At 42.9% G+C, this 17955-nt stretch overlaps 1 protein-coding gene across 1 annotated transcript in view; it reads right to left on the reverse strand.

The window, feature by feature from the left end:
- TENM2 (teneurin transmembrane protein 2) overlaps window positions 1–17955 on the reverse strand; it is a 183223-nt gene that overhangs the window by 128218 nt on the left and 37050 nt on the right. The window contains exon 3 of the mRNA XM_026035681.1: window positions 12075–12313. Within this exon, the coding sequence (XP_025891466.1) occupies window positions 12075–12313 (239 nt within the window). The remainder of the gene's footprint in view (window positions 1–12074; window positions 12314–17955) is intronic.

Raw genomic sequence — 17955 nt, forward strand, 5'->3', positions numbered from 1 at the left:
ATATTAAGTTACAATCATTTGTGCTCTGCTGCCAATAAATTCCTTTAGTAACACACAGCAACCACCAAAAAAGGTGAAATTAATCAGTAAAATGATCAATTTACAAACATAATTGATTTCTATATATCTCTACACCCACACAGACACAAACAGCAAAACTACTGAAACGTGTACTACAATTCGATCTACCAGAAATCCGTCCTTATCATAATCTGCAGCCCCAACTCCCCATAATCTGTAGCCCCAATTGTAGCCCCAATTAAGGGCACATGCCATTTCACTTCAGACCTTTGGCTCTCAAGACAGTAAGATCTGAGGCCACCAAGTACCAAGCTAAGATAACTTGCAGCTTCTGGGCTAAAAGCATCTACACAAACATTTACTGGTGATCAGCTGATATTTTGTGTTTGCTGCATGTGTCAGACCCCTCMGTGCTGACCTTAGGAAACTGTTGTATACAGCTATAACAAGTGCACTACACAAACTCAGAATGACGACTGCACTAGCGAAAAAGAACAGGATGAAATCAGCTCAAGCCCTGCCTCTTCCACCCGCTGTGCACCGGCAGAGGCCCCAGGCTGCCCTAGGCAGCTGCAGCTGTTTACAGAGAGCACCCGAAATCTGCTCCAAGYACACAAGAGGTAACTGAGAACCGAACCAACTTAACTCACCTATGAACACCATTAAGTTTTGGGTCTTGACCTTTGCCTCAGACAACTCTAGTAGAAAGAACTAAGATCTATGATCTGGATCACTTCCATGCTTGACAGGTAAAGACAGGGATGTCTCCTACAGCCCCTCACAAACACAGTCCCAAGGCGTGTGCTGCTCCTGCCCTGCCGAGTTCCCAAGCTGTGCGGAGAGCCACCAAGCTGGGGGAAGCCACACCATGGCCATGGCCACATRGACACTGCCTGAGGGCTAAGCACAGGTCACAGCACCCTGTCCCTCCTTCCCCACCTCGCTGGGACCTTGAAAAGGGCAGCGCTGGAAGGAAACCAGCACTCTGAATTGTCCTAGCGAGCTACACCTGCCCATGGCCTAAGCCAGGCTCAGCTGCGTTGCTCTGAGGACTCACTTGCTGCAAAACCCTACTCTTGGAGCCTAAAGGCGAGGTCTCCCTTTGCCAGTGCAGGCTGAAGCGCAGGTAGCCTTCCAGGCGGAATCCAGGAATTCTCCAATGCTCAATTCTGCCCTATACCACATTCAAAACTGCACATTTTCAAACACACACACACAGCCAGGACAAAACAGCCTCCCACGATTTCAATGTATCTATTATATAATCTATCATGCCATGAGCTAGAACCCAACGTTAAGCAAATCATGCTGTGTTTAAGAGCCCTTTCCTATTCTATCCGTTTACAATCTTCTGCTAGTAAATATGGAACAAAGCATGAGCAATTTACAAATGCTCACTTCATGAAGTCAAACAGCATATTAAAACAATACTTCATAGCACAGTGAAATAGAGTTGAACAGGCTGTTTTTATCCTATGGTATATTTTTATAGAAAAAGAAAATGCAGAAATTTGTGGCAGCGGAAAAATAAAACAGTAAATATGTTGAGAATCACGTGTATTATATGTCCTTAAATCTTGATTTCTCCTAAAGCAAAAGATAAAAACACTCCTGTCAAAGATCTGTATAAAACGTGAAAGAGGATATGAAGTTTGCARCTTTTGAACTACAGTAATTTCCCTTGAAAAACACTGCACTGTAAAACTGAGTAAAACCTCCCTCACCACGCTGCATCTCGTACCACTCCAGTCTCTTTGCTAACGCAACAGTGGTTATTGCTGAGCAGACGACAGAAACCCAATCAAGGAGTGAGATGCACAGTGCTCTTTTCTCCAAGTCTATAAATCCACCACTTCCAGTGTCTCTAACAGAGTTTCCTTAGCCTCAGGCCCACCGGCAACGTTCGGCCATGGTTGCCTCACGGATTGCAACGACCCAGGTTGTACTAGCAAGTAACGAGCCCCCCAATTGCCTAAAGAGCACTGCAACAACTGCAGAAAAACCTGGCTAGGAGAAAGCAGCAGCAGCAGCCGGTGCCCACTCAGGTGGCGTTCAAGGAGACTCTATATTCTCATTTGTAGCTCATTTGTTGCAGAAAAGGATTGAGGTTTAAGGTAGGCCATGGAGTGCAATGTGGCAATCCAAGCAAGGAAAGGGGAAACAACTTTTCTGTATTTCTGCGAACAAATAGCTGTCCCTACCATCACATCATTGTTTTACTATTACCAGCTAATACAAGTGCAGACAGAAAGTGCAGCTGCGGTCCACGGAATATTTGGCATTTCTGGCCCAAGCATAATCCCTCATGTAATGAAAAACCCATTTCTATTTCTGCTTCCTCGCTACTCTTCATATTGAAGAGGCTCGCGTCTGTCTGCCGTTTATTGAAGCTTATTCTTCATCTGGACAGCCAGGTCTGGTTAGTATTAGAAATTAGGTTTTAAATCACTATTTTTTCTATTATTTATTGTAAGATTTCAGGAAGCCTCCAGAGGTACAGAAAAAATCCTGATGAGAAAAACATCCCATTACTCTTGAGAAGCTAAACCCCACATCCCTGACCCCTGTTAAAGAACTTTAGGTTTCCAAGTTTCATAAAAAATCCAGGTTATAAATACAATAGCATTACTTAATGCCAGGAAAATGTCAAATAAATTAATAACTCCCCGTGTAAGAATAAGAATAATCTGAGGATCACCTGAGCTTTTCCCTTCTTGCTTACTTAATGGAGCAGCTCCATTAAGAGCTCTTACTTCTCTTTTATCATGCGGTTGGATGTGCGTTTTCAGTGATTAATGGACTCTCAAGAGGTAGAAAGGCRTGAGGGTATCATGTGCATAAACAATTAAAGAATCAACAGGTGAACTGAACTGTTGGCTTAACAAACGTTACGGGCCTTGCTTTCCTCTTAATGCTCCTCGTTGCTGCCTTGTGCCTGATTTTAAGAGGTTTACCTGTATTTTTAGGTCCTGGTTCTGCATTGCACTAAGCGTGCACATCTCGTGGGAAGGCCCTTGTAGGGGACACGGGGCAGGCTCACGTGCTGGGAGCTAAGCGGACTGCGACGTTCCAGGGCACTGCCCTGGTCTGGCAGCTGCCGGAAAGTGTGCGGTGAAAACGCTTCCACCTCCCTCACTGAAGGACTAGGTATTTTAAGGTATTTTGCATTAACCATAGACTACCCAACACGGTGCAAGCTCACATCTGCTTTGATGTTACCTTGGTATACTTGCTATGTATACCTGAGATTTTTCTAACACCTATTCATTTTCTCAGCATATCAAGCTCTACTTTCTGTGTTTTTATGATTCCTCAAACATGAAAATCTTCTAGCAACAAGTACTTTCTCACCAAAATAAATGAATAAATCTCCTTTCTTCTATGAAAGAGATCATTACCCTCTCACTTYCAATGCTGTTAAGGCAGATTCCCAACTGTCACAAACAAAACGGGGATTTGCTGATAAACCACACGCCTTTGATCAAACCAGCTCGCCTGACCTTACGGAGAGGAGAAGATGCAAATACACAAAATAAGGGTTCAAAACTAACAGAGGACACAACTGGTTAACTTAGATATCAGCAAAACAACCATTAACATACTGGTGCTGGGACTGTGTACACAACAGACTAATGACCTTTTAAATAGACCTGTCTAATAATCTAAGCCAACTCCTACAAAGCAAATGCAGTACCACGGAGGCAGAGTAAATGTTCTCATCAGGTCAACCAGGAAACTATTCCACCATGCAGGCATTAGCACATTAACGCTTCTTCTATTCTAAGACTTTCCTCAGAAAGTATTTAGMAAGAAAAATGTTGGAAGAAATCAGCTGATCAACCAACCAGTAAATTAAAAAAAAGCTTAAAATTAAATTAACTGCAGAACTGTTATGCATTATGTATATTAGCTTTTAAAAATTAAATGTGACAGAGCAGGATAAATCTGGACATATCAGAAAACCAACAAACAACCCTAGAGCATATTTGAAGWTTTAGGAAGGTTCTGTAAGGTCAGTATCAGAAAATGAAATTCTTTCCCATTCAGGAACTATATTCGTACCAACCAATTGTCTTTCCTACTAATTATTTGGTAATAGTCAAGATAAAGTCACCAATAACCCCACAGTGCTGTTCCACAGTTACTCTCCAATTATTACATCTGCCCAACATACAAGTCAAAACGTGATAACAAAAACGTGTTTGTCAAGAAGAAAGCTCCCTGCACCCTTTGCCTATGCAATAAAATGGGTTTTGGGTATCAGCTACTGATCATGGTCGGATTCTGCTCTCTACAAGACCAACATGCACTGAAATTCCATGAAAGCAGCACATGTCCATTAGAGTTCAGCACTCCCCATAACTCACACACAAGCGCCTCAAATCACTTCCCGGAGATGGGAATAAGCCCTTGCAGTGGCCCGGGGTGGGCAGCGTGGCTGGGGCAGCTCTGCAGGAAGGTCCTAGGGCTCGTGGCGGACGAGAGCCGGGCAGGGCCAGCAGCTGCTCCGCTCGCACCGGGGCCTCGTTGAGCAGCAGCGTGGCCAGGAGACGGGCAATCGGGTATCCTCCTCACTGTGCTGCCCCTGGAATAAACCGCAGGCTGGAATGGGCTTCAGGCCTGACATAAGGGAGTGTATTTTCCTAAGAGGAGACACAAGTAGCAGAATGAGCTGCCCAGGAAGCTTGTGAAGCCTCCATCCTTGGAGGTCTTCAAGACCTCGCTGGACTTTGCAGCTGACTCAGCAGCTTTGAGCAGGAGTTGGGCCTCCTGACATCCCTTGTCCTACAATCCTTGGAGCCCAAATCTCAAGTGCAAAATTAAGGAAAGGAATTGGACAGATTTGCCAAGACAGATTTTTTTTTTTTTCCTGATTACTGTACAGAGCATTATTCACAAAGCAAGACATAACATGGATTTGATGTGCTAGGTGTTCAAAGTTAATGACCAGAAGTCCAAGGTCCAACACGCATAGAGATTTTTTGTACATTAGTGGTCAACTGAGCAGACAGGTGSGAGCGCGATGCAGCAGGACTACAGCACATCAGAGTCTGAAAGCTGAAAGGAACTCTCTCAAACATATTTTAGATTACCAAAAGGAGGCAATTTCCTCACATGATTTTAAACAGTGAATGACGGCTTTTTGTCATTTCATAGAGTGATGTGTCATTTTTCTTCCCAACGCTCATTTTTTTCCCCCTCTGTAATTTCTGTAGGCTGTTGTCCTCTCTTATTATTTCACCGTTTACACTTAATTCTCATTTTTATATATTATCTTCCCACAAATTCCTTGAATATATTCTTGCCTCTTTAGTGAGCTTAGCTATTTTCATTTGTGGTTTTGCTTGGCTTACAGAATATTACAGAGTTACGTTAGCGACACTTACAAAATCCATTGCACATCTTTCGATTTGCCATTTCCTCATTCGGCAAATCAAGTCACATTCTTCAGGGAAAACACGTTCTTCTAACTTAAATGAAGAAAATCTGTTAGTGTACTGAAGTGCAAAACAATACAGTCAAACAAGTACAGCAACAAATAATCTGTACAAATGAACCCATAAATGATCAGCCGCTGATATCCGTATAAACAGCATCTGGCAGAGCAGTATTTCCCTYGGGAGACCTGAGACGTTTCACATTGATATTGAACGCTCTTTGCAGAGAAAAAGACCACAGATATATTTGATAGGTATATCTGGCTTAGCATTATATTAGCAAAATGTAATCCTCACCATCAGCCTTGCCCTCCAAGACGGTCTCGCGTCAGTACCCTGGCCGGGTTGTAAAGCACGTCCTGCTAAATTGTCTCTGAGCTTTTTYTTCTCTCCTCCCAGCCCGATTTCCAAAAAACAGCCGCTCATCTCTGCTGGCCCCCTGTCCTGCCTCCTGCCGGGATGCCAGGCTGAAATCCTACCCTCCTAAGCACATTTCAGAGCAGTCCCTACTTGCACGGGTGTAAGGGAGCAGTTTTGGGGCTCCAAACCTGGCTCTAACCCGGGCAGGCAGCACCACTGAGCAAGGCGCCCTCGCAGCTCCAAAGAAAGAATCGCTACCACACAAGTGATCRTTTTACTACTAATTAAACCACCAGGTATAAACAATGGTTCTCAAAAATCTCTAGGCTAACCACTGCTATCCTGCTGCATTCCATTGCTCACCTTTGTGATCCAGAGCTCTATATCACAACACACATCTGAGAACCGCAGCACCAGGAACTACACAGTGAAAAATAAGGGCTTTGCTCAACTTCACCCGAGGAGAGAGGACACTTCATATCGCCTGTCCCGGCAGCATCTCTAACAGGTTGTGGGGACTGTGACCTGCGGAAAGGATCTCCCGGGAGCCATCTACACCCAGGTCTGCAAGAACAAACCACAACACCCTCAAAAGCCCAAACCCTAACAGCACACCACAAAACACAACTTTTGCTCTTGCCAACATTTCAGAGCATTCTTATTTACTTTTGCATTCTTTAAAAGCTCTTCTCAGAGCTCATGTCAGAGAAGTTTACAATGCTACTGCTTTTCTCTGCCTGGTACCACACAGCAAAACCTACTGACCTACTGGCTTTCAGGGTGTCCCTGAAAGCCACTGCGACACGAGCAGAGGTACCCACGCTCTTCAAACCAGAGTTTAAGCACCACGAGCAGTGCACTACAAGAACACGCTGATCAGTKTACGCTCTTAACTGGTTTATATTGTTAACCTCCAGCTTGCACTCATTTTGAGTGAAATCTGCCAAGGGCAACTAGCAACCAGATGCCCTCTACCTCTCAGAGGTTTCAACTTGGCATAATTTTCCCTTTTCTTTGAGTCCTAGTTTCCAAAATATCTAACATATTTGATTTCAGTGAAGCCTGGATATGACAAATGAGTGTTTACCTGACCCTACAAGTCGCACAAAAAGCAACAAACACAACAAGAAATCAAATGAAACGTAGGTTGTCATTTGTCAAAAACAAATCAGAGGCAGCAAAAATAAATAATGTATAAAGCAACCATTTGTGTGGACTGTATTAATGAATCCAGATGTATGGAATCAGTCAGAAAGACTACCAGCATTACATCAGCACTAAAGTCATCTGAATTAATAACTGCTTTTCATGTGGATGGCCAAGAGGGGAGCCAGTCTAACAAACAAACAGCAGGTGATTATGGCAGCGGTGTCATTTGCAACGCTCTGGACTCTTCACTGCTTCACAATCTTCACATTCTACTTTTAACAGAAAAAAAAAAAAAAAATGAATGAACATGAAACTTCCTGCAAGTTAATATCTCACAGATCTGTGGAAAGAAAGTAACTCAAGCCGACACCTAAAGACTGCACGTTTATGAAAACCATGGTGCATTATTATCTCATCCAGAGCAGAGGCAAGATGAGACTTCTGTGCCCAAGGCTCATTTTACCTGAACCTCACAACCTTCATTATTTGACTGTCACAGAAACAAATGAATACTTTTGTGGCTGTGGGAAAGGTAACGGAATACATTAAACACTTATTTACCTGCTATTATTGCCACAAACCACCTGCTCTGATGCTTTCTCATAGCAAGAAATTTACCACGTTTGTTCTGTGCACCGCTATCTCAGGGCTGTAAATGTCAATATATAAGGGAATTAAAAAAAGGAATTTTTATTTGCTTAATTAACTGCCACAGCCTTTGGCAAATCAGCTCTTCAAATAATGAGATTCATTTCACACAGCACAGAAGGGAATGCAGAAGAGCAGTTTATGCAGAAAACTGAAGTTTCTTTTACAACTCACGTGTCTTTAAGACCAAATAACACTGAAGAAGAGAATGAGCGATAGTRGTTTTCCTGTGCAGTGCGAACACTAAGGATGTAAGGCGGGCGGGCTGCTCTCCTTGCCTTTCTTTTTTCTTTCATCTTCCTAAGTCCCAGCTCATTCACACGACACTAGCAGCTAAAACAGCAGCAGCAGGATCAGCTATCGGTGCGAGGCTCAGCATCTCTATCTCAAGAGCAGCAACTTCAGCTGTCACCTTCCAGAGGAAACAATAGTTCTATTGTTCTCAAAGGAAAGTCTAAGGAGTCAAAATTATCACTTTTTAACGTACTGACATTTTGCTGGCCAGATGTTCTTGTACCCTCCAAGACAGACTGGCAGAAGTCACTAGCATAAATTCAGATACCTTATGTTAGGCAGGAATCTTTACTGTAAAATACAGCGAGACTTGCTTTTTCCTTTCCTTCCTTCTTTATTTTAGTATTTCCTCCCTCAAGTTTGGCACGAATCTAAGGACCTAAAATCCCATTTGCCATGACAAATGCTTTCATCACTCCCCCAAATTCTGCAGTGAGCCCCCTGACAAAGACAACATGCGGTATTGGCTTTTCTCTTGACACACTATAAATTACTTTGCTGCAACCAGGCTCTACAGCCAGGCCAATACCTTCAGCCTGTCCTAACTGGAATAAGTTCTGTGGTCCTCAAGCGCTCCTCAAGATAATGGGAAAAACTCCTGGGCTTTGGGAAATGACACCTGCCACAGACAGCACCCTAGTGCCATTTTATTTATGTACTCTGTGCTGAAACTTGCCAAGATGTTGCAAAGTTACCACATTACCAAGTTATAGGCTTTCATGTACGCCAGTCCTACTGAAGAAACACTGAAGAGAGAACACTGGGTTAGCTCAACAGGTTGCACTTTGYGATCTAAGTAAAAACCCGACTGAAGTGAATTTCTTGTATGGCATTAACATAATACATTCAGCCACAGAAACATCTTAAAAGGCTCTTTTTCATGGAAACTATCTCAGATTTTTGTCTCTGACTTTTCCTTTAATCAAAACAAACCAAAAAATTGCTTGTCTTGCTTTTTTTCCACCCTAGTGGAAACAATGTGCGTGAGAGTTTCTGCAGAAACTCCTCCAGAGAAGTGGGATTTGGTACAGAACTGCACGGCCGAGGCAGCATCTCGCTGCACATGTTGTACCTCCACAGAGACACCACACGACATGTCCCGGGGCCAGCTAGGGCAAGTTGCACAGCAAGATCTGGGAACAGTAGGTAAAGATGGTACCACCAGAGAGGTTAGTGCCTGCCTGCCCACAGACTTATACAAGAGGAGAGTCTGTGTAACTGTTGGGTGGCATTTTTCATCTGAAGTATAAATCCTCATCTATCTTACAGAAGAAAAAACAATTCTTTTTAAATGTCCCCTATTTAGAAATCATTTCATGCCACCCGTAACCTTTGTCAGCCCTCTGAAAACCACATAATTTAAACCTGCACAGAAAATATTTTCAACGAACTGTTTCAATTCCCACGTCTTTGTTATAAGAGGACAATTCATTTTGAACCTCTAAAGTCTATGAGAACTTTGAAGTCATTCTTCAATGTAATTTACTTTAYGGTTGCCAGCATTGCATTTTTCACTTAGCCCTGAAATAGTCTTCACTAGTGCTGCTAAGATCTTCACAGATCATAGAGCATTCACAAACCTAATAGCAAACCATTTGTCACCAATTTTGATGATATTTTTTCTGCAACTRTAACTTTTAACATATGTAACCCCGATCACACAACCTCTGCAAAGGTAGAGAGGAAGAAATTGTTCTCTGTGGGCCTGCATGGTAGCAAAGCATTACAGCACCTGAAGAATGCTCCCCATTCTTGAAGGGCTGAGAGTAAAATCCATGAGGAAGGATTACTGCTTCAGGGAGTAGAGCCCTTCAGCCAGCACATCTTGATCTTGATCCTTCTTCATGCCAAGACTTGCAGCTCCCCAGCTTATGTTAACAGCTCTTGCTTCCCCTTAGTTAACAGAGAGCCCAGCTGACTCACATCACTTCTGYGGTCTTCCTATGCACCTCAGGCAAMACAACTTCTTAGTTTTCTTTCTTTTCTATCTCCATCTCTAAATTATGATCACAGAGGATCCATCAAATATATCCACAGGATTAACTGTACCTATTTTCTGGCTTTGACAGCTACTATTCAAAGTACTTACTCTTTACTTTGCATGCTGTGAAGCTTGTCAGGCCTCATGACTTGGTCCTTGAGCCAACACTTGCTTCCTAAACCCTGCCTTCTGCTCACTGGCCAGCTCCCCAYGTGCTCCTTCCTCATTCTCAACGCAGCAAAGACAATGACCAGAACATCTCTCCAAGCTGCTCTCATGTCATTATTCAAAGCAATAGAAYTTTTATTAATTATTCAAGAGCAGCGCACTGCCTTAAAGTATTTCTTGTCATAAACAGTAAGAAAGGAAAAATGCTACAAAGCTGTATAAAGTACATAACCATGTTGCAAAGCTTTGCTTTAGCTTCCAGTAATGTAAATACCACAAAAACCTATGTTGTATAATCCATCACTTCCAAGTTAYCCACGTGATTAAAACATTTACTTGCCATGTACAGCCTCCCATGTGCATAAGCACCCAGAGAGGGAGCTGCTGCATGGTGGCTGCCAAGTTCAATAAATCCCGCGCTTTCCAGTCTTGTTATTTATCTGCCACACGAGGCTGCTGTCAGGGTGAGGCACCAACGCAGGCCGGCTGTCCCAGCGGCTCCGAGCGTGCGGGGTTCTCGGGGGCCCTGGCCTAGGGACACTGCCACCRCAGCAGCCAGGCCATGCTCTCTAACTCCCATCACATATTAATCACATATGGAGGCTCGTTAATGCAAAGAGGGAGGGGTTTTTTTAGAGAGCAGAGTCTATCCTGCAGAGTCGCAGTTTATGGGGCCTAAAAAATCCTTCTCTTGACATGGAGAGATGCAACCTGATGTGGTGGGTCTGGCTTGCAACGTATCCGTCCCCTGCACAGTCCCCCTGGCCACGCACAGCCTCTGCTCAGCAGTTGGCATCCCTGGCAGTAGTCCTTGGAAAGAAAGGCAAGGGAAGCCTGGGATGCAGATGCTAACCCACCCTCTGCTGTTCTGCTTCTTGTATTTCCAGAAAAAGCTCTGCAGAATATTCCTCTCTCCCAGGCTGCCAGCTACTAGATCGGATGAAGGGGCAGATATCACCCRAGCAGATACTTAAGAGGGAGAAAATTCAGTGCATTTTTAGGACTTTCTAGCCCAATGCACAAGCCTAGCTGATTACAGTAGTCAACATATAAATAACAGCACAAATAGTTTCAGAGATGAAGTCAAAACCAAATACAACTGGCAAGAATTCACACACGATATGGACAAGCTACCATGATGCTGCAGCTTCTCCAGGGAAGCTAGAGAGCTCGTGCAGACCGTCATTACCAACCAGCTATTGTTGAAGGCTCTGCAAAAGGTACAAAATGCCCTGCTAATTGGCATGGGCACTTAGCAAAAGTTCACACAAGAGGACAAAAAACAAGGGAAAAAAAAATGTGAAAAAAATTCTCAGACGACCACAGACTGAATTATAGCACGGTCATTATTAAAGACATTAATCAAGCATAATGTGCTCATTATTAATATATTGATTACAAGAACTACATGCAAATTTGAATCTTCTTTCTGTATTTGTGTCTACAAAGTACTTAGTAAGTAGATGGAGATGGATTATCATAGAGATGAGTGCACCCAACAGGATTGCCACTATTCAGATTTAACACCAATAGCAATTTAGGCGTATAATGGTATAGCTAATGTTAATCAAAATGAATTTGTTTTCCTCTCAGTGCAAAAAAGCTATAGTAATATCTGAATTTGGCTCCAAGTAATTTCCAGTACACACATTAGTCCACTACCTGTTACATTTTTCAAGTATTTTTAAAACGTACCATAGGATATCACCAAAATCATCATTATTTCAAGCTCTATTTGCATGAATCAAGATGAAATATGCGTAAYGGACACCTATGGTTAATGCTACACCATGAAGAACCTGAATCACTCTTGCTCTTACTTCTACTATGCCAGTGAGAACGACTTGAAAATATTTTTTCTCTTCAACTTGTAGAAAGAAGCGTAACTTTTTTCCCCCATACTAAGAACACAAAGGCATGAAAAAAACCTTCAGTATCCTTTTCCCAGCTGAGTCTTGATCTGCTGACACAGCCTAAACAAAACCAGTGCGATTAGACAGAGAAAAGGGCCTTACCTATGAAATAAGCTAGGAGGATGGCAAGCAGCACTGCAGCGGCGATGGCAGACAGCGCAGCACATTTCCAGCTGCAATACTTGGAGGGCTTTTTCAGCTTGAACGCGTTCCTGGAGAAAGTATTTCTAGGTAACAGTCTGGGAGGTGGAGTGTAAACTGTTCCTGAGGTCAACGGGTAACCGGGGGAAGAGCTACTGAAGAGCGGAGTGGTTCCAGAAGAAGTCTTGAACAAGAAATGCCTGTAAAACAAAAAGTGAAACATAGCTCAAAGTGGGAAGTTCTGCGGGAAGAAGAGAGGTGAGGATACATCCTATTGCTGTTCCTCCCCAGCTGCTGCAGTGACTTCAACTCAACAAAAGAAAAAGAATTTTGTAGTAAGAAATAAGGAGCTGAAAACTCAAAATCTTTTAGCGCTAGAGCATAATACTGTCACTAAGCCGGTAAGGTGTGGGCAGTTTCTATGATTCTGTATGAAGCAGTTTTATTTTGGTCAGAGTATCTTCTCAAGCTTTTCTGYAATTTGATCAAACTTGACCAGTCATTGGCTGAAAAGCCCCTCTGACCCATGAAGGGTCCCAGCTGTTGAGATGCACCTGTGAGAAGGAGGAGCCACCCAGTAGCAGAGCTCATGTTCACAAGCACTGTCACCATCGGTGCCTATTTGCTTCTGCCTAAATAGGAGAAAGCAACTAATTAAAATACAAAATACCCAGACATTTATTAGTTTAATAGATCTCCTAACTTTACAGAAAGCATCCCTGCTGAGTTGCAGGTCTAGACAATCTTCTCATGGGATCTAGCAGCCAACAAGCACTCTAAGATAAAACACTCCACTATTCTCATTAACGCATTTGGCAAAAGCTACCCGGAAAAAAAAAATTGCTAAGAGGCACTTCAGTACTATATGAGAGAGATTTTTGCCAAAATTATATTTTTTTTTTTTTTTTTAAGTGAGATTGAGGGTTGGTTTGTCCAACTGAAAAAAATCAACAAAAACTTTGGCAGAAAAGAGTCAGCAGGAAGAGTGGACTGACCGGGCATCTGTGAGGAAAAAAACAAGGAAGAACACATCCTATGGACAAATTCTCCTATGGCCAGCATTCGGATACAGAAAATGGACAAGGCAAAGGAGAAGACCTGCTCCTCTCGACTAACTTTTCATGGTCAGGGAGAAGCGACTACAAGCCAGAGACTACAGGCCTGTTCCCAGTAAAGCAGCGGGAGAGAAGCAGCGCAGAATCAAGGCAGTGTCCTCAGGGAGGCAGGCTGCAATAGTCTGGATCAGTGAGACTGAGTCAATATTAATACATCAATAGTTCAAACACTGGCACGTGGAAGGAATGGTGCAGCACAGAACTGCAATGAGCAATATTTTCATTAATTACTCAGTCAATGGAATAGGAAGGCAGCTAATAAATCTGCACACAAAATCAAMCCAAGAAAGGAATACATGGGAGCAATTCTGAAAAAAAGAAAAAGTTGAAATAGAAAAGTAGAAATCATCTCAAAGTGGGGGAATAATCGGCTGCGCAGACACCAGAAGGAGAAAAAACATCTAGGCATCATTTAAGAGAAAAGAAAAACAATCAAAAGCACGTGGAGGTTACAGCAGGTACCGGACACACCTACGTCTGTTGTACTGTGAAAAATAAGGAAAAGGGAAGGAAGGAGAAACAAGGAAAAGCAGGAAGAGGGAGAGAGGGAGAAATGTCTTCCATGTCCATTTTGGCTGGGACCAATAGCAGTGGACCTAAATTTCAGCAGGGAGAACTTCATTTAGAAATCAGAGAAAAGACATCTTAAGCTGCTTAGATATTTAAGTACCAGGTAATCTATATGTTGTGTGTGCTGTAATGCTGGAGCTGTTAACAAGCAGGTTTGGGGAATAATTTGGGTAAAGCTGCTGCCGCTTTGAGAAACAAGACCTTTSGAGGTCCATCCCATACTCTAACTCCATATCATTCAGAGAAATAACGAGTGCTCCCTAGGATCAATGAGATGAAAAACATTCAGTTATCTGTACAGCGAAAATTACAGTCTGAGAAGAAAATATTTTTTTCAGATATAAAAATGTGAAATGATTTTCTTCAGAGGATCAGAATGAAGGTTGCTCTCAAAACACCTGTTAGAACTTTAAAAATCCATTTTAGTCACTGTTTATTACAATAATAATTTGAAAGTTTGCAAGTAAAACGCATTTCCTAAGCATGTTCACCAGGCATGTGCTCACTTGTATGCATATAGCTTACTTCATGCTTACAATACAGCACCCTGGGATTGTGTCTGAACAGTATTAGAGCATTTGTTCTGAAATAAAACCCAGAGCACATTATATCACATAGGCTTTGCAGGCAGGCAGGCAAAGGAAGGCTCCTGGCTTSCTGCTTCTATGATTAAACATTCACATTTGAAGAGGATCTCTGAAAATCTGCTTTTTTATGCAGTTCTTAACCAAGACCATTAACAAATCTTAAGAATCRCTCATTTTGACACTGCAATGATTCAATCAAAACAGCTAGCGGGGAAGCTGCTGGCCCAGCAGGCTGGTGCGTGATGCTGGATCCGCTGACGTTTCTGCTCCTGCTCTCTGACCAAGGGGTGATGGAGGCTGGTGGGCCCCGGCAGCTTCAGCCCTGCCTGCTGGGTGCYCTGCACTGGGGACTGAAGCCACGTGGAGGACAGGGAAGGAYGGGCAAGGAGGGAACACCAGCTTTGCTGCTCAGAGCTCTACCGAGGCTCATTCCTCACGCTGTGCCGGGACGCCTGGGCCCCRGCTCTGCTTCTCCCCATAAATCCTCCTGGCTTTGACAGCCCTTTCAGGCTGGGGCTTAAGGGTCTGCAACAAACTCTTCCTATGGCTCTTTCTCTCAACCCCGAAGCAGGTTTTAGAGAATGGAACAGAAAATTGCAGTCCTTAGCACTGTCTTTGTCTGAAACCTTGAGGTTTTAACCCACGAGTTTTACGTCCTCTTTAGCCGAGGAGGCAGCTACAGCACCAATAAAAGTTTTAATATAAAGCATTGTTAAAGTAAACTCAGATATCTAACGGAACTCTGTTCCCATTAAAACTGAATTAATGAGGATCTCGAAATGCTTCAATAGGACATGCCAATCATAGCCCGTTTCACGTGGAACAAGAAGAAAAAAAATAAGACTTCCACTGTGATTCACTTGGAGATATACAAAAAAGTATAAAGGAAACCAAAATACTTGCACATGCAAACATGACCTCTCCCACATTGCTAACGCTGCTTACAACTTCACAGAGTAAAAAAGGCTGCCTGAAATGACGCATGGAATTGTGTCATTCCCAAAGGAAGAGAGAGATATATTGATGGAAAAAATCCAAATTTTGTCACACACGCAAGTTCTATTTTGAAAGCTGAAAGTTTCCTGGMTCTGCTGGAGGACTTCTGCCATCTGAAGATGCTGTATCATGTYGAGAACACTAATTAGGTCAACTGAAGTTATGAAAAGTTATGTAACTCAGATACGTTTAATACTCACCAAGCCTYTTTGGAAACCTGGCATTCTGTTCAGAACCTAGAGAGCAGACTAGCAGGAATACCCTAAATTATAGTAGGGGACACAAGTAAGACTAAGAACATGATGGACAAAATGCTTGGAACGGCCAGAGTTTTAAGTCCAGATCAGCTTCAAATGGAAATAAATTGACTTGTCTCAAGCCGACCCCTAAACCCAATGATCTATAGCTATGTTTCTATATGGGATTTGCAATGCTGTGCCACAAGCAATCGTCCGTGGACCCAAGCTGCACAGAGAGAAGACGAGCATTTATCTACATTAATTACAGTGTCGCAGCCGTAAGACTGGGAGATATTGCACCGTGACTGCTTATTAAAAGAAATGATCTGATTTATACCCATGCAGCTACCTTCAAATAGATTCCATATTAGAATTAAATAGATCACTTGATGTATTACCTATTCATCCATCAAGCACGATAAAGAAAAACACATTCTGCATCTCATAATTAGATTAGATTGCCACCAAATACTCGGATTTAGACTGATTTGAGAACTGTGTGTTTGGACTGGGACTAAATTTACATTTGAAAAACAGGAGATAAAGTTACTAAAAAGAGTCCCAGGCCCTAATACTTTGTGCATCATGAAGACATCCTCATTCTAGACAACAATGATGCATAACAAACTGTGTGCAATAATTAAATGTCCCCAAAGCTAGGGAAATATTTTGCATGCTGCTCTCAGGAAAAAAAAATAAAAAGAAAAGAAATAAAAAAACTAACAAAACGGAGGGTGGTTACGAGCTGTTGGATGTGCTCTGCAGCACGGGCTGCCGGGGCAGCCACCTCCCTGGTGCAGTCGGGGCCTGTGGAGGCTGCGGGGGCCTGTGGAGGCTGCGGGGGCCTGTGGAGGCTGCGGCCTCAGGAGGCTGGGCAGCGCGTGGGCCCTGCGCCCCGGGAGCAGAGTGACATCTGTGGCAGCAGAGCTTGCTGCAAGGGGACATTTGTCCCGAGTTCTGCCAGCTAACGGGAAAATGGAACAAGCTCTGGTTTGTAGGTTTTGTCTTTCATTAATTCCTCATTCCACATAGCACTTATTTCTCCCCACAGAACAACAGGACGTGTTCCCTGTTCAGGGAATATGGTCTCACGGACGCCTTACCCACTCCCATATTCTTCGAGAAAACACATTTTTTTCTCCTTTCTGACCCGATGGCCCTGGCAGCTGCACGGATCAGCTGAAGGGGCRGAAAATAAATCATTTTTGTGGTGGAAAATTGGAATAGAAAGGAAAAGCAATACTTCCTAACAGAAATTCCTTCTTTCATTCTCATCCTAACCTAAACGCATTTTTATGAAAAAWGAGAATTAGTGAGCCGTAATGCTTCAATTTTAATAGTAATTAGTAAGCAGAAAAAAACCAGACACTACAGGTAGTTATCAGCTCAATTTATAGTTGCTAACTCTTACAAACAGTCTTTAAGCTGTGGTAAAAGTCGTATTTGTCTTTAATTTTAGAAGACATTGATTCACAGAGGAAGTAATATAATGAAATATGGAGCATAACATGCTAGATCTCACTGAAAAAGTATCTTTTGTTGTCCTCCAGGTCCTTCTCCAAGGGGGTGGCTACGATTCATTTTATATCAATAGAAGCCTCAAAGCGGCTCCTAAATTCAGAGAGTGAAATTTCATGTCAGTTTTCTAATTTTCACACAAAAGAAAACAAGATTAAAGGGAACTATGAACTATTCTCATGCCTTTTATGCAGAAGAGAATGAACTCCGAGCAGGTGATTGATGCAAGACTCGGTTACCTGCTTAAGTGTCTCTCAGTCTTTCCCCACGTGGGATTTAATATCAAGTTTTGCTGCCAGGCTCTGGCAGAACCCGCAGGATCATCAGCCAACCTCACCCATCTGAGGGCTGCTTCTGCTGCGAGCGCGTGCTCTTCTCTCGGCCTCCGTGGCACACAGCAGGGCGTAGTATTTTTGGAGGCTGATGACAGAAAATTCTAACTCAGAGTTTTTTAGTATGACAAGTCCTCAATAACAGAAATGCATTTCCTAAGCAAAACATAAAATCCTGATGTAAATCAACAAAATCATGAAAACATGCAATTATTCGCAATCTACCAAAACTATAAGCACGTAAGTGAGCAGGAACACATCTAGACTCAGGTTCATAACCAGTGCTACCTTATCCTGCTTTTGTAACGTGTCTCTCCACTCTCTGCTCCGCTCAGAGCCTACATTTGCTAGGAAAACAGCTGTACAGCAGTCTGCAAACTGACCTTTCTATAGCGTTTCTGGGATGTACTTCTCCAAGTACAAGGCCAAAATGTGCAGGAAGTCCCCAGGGATGCTCCTGGCTGTACTTTACTTGACTCTTGAAA

The sequence above is a fragment of the Nothoprocta perdicaria genome, unplaced genomic scaffold (genome assembly GCF_003342845.1).
Source record: "Nothoprocta perdicaria isolate Ctin4 unplaced genomic scaffold, notPer1 scaffold_165, whole genome shotgun sequence".
NCBI lineage: Eukaryota > Metazoa > Chordata > Aves > Tinamiformes > Tinamidae > Nothoprocta > Nothoprocta perdicaria.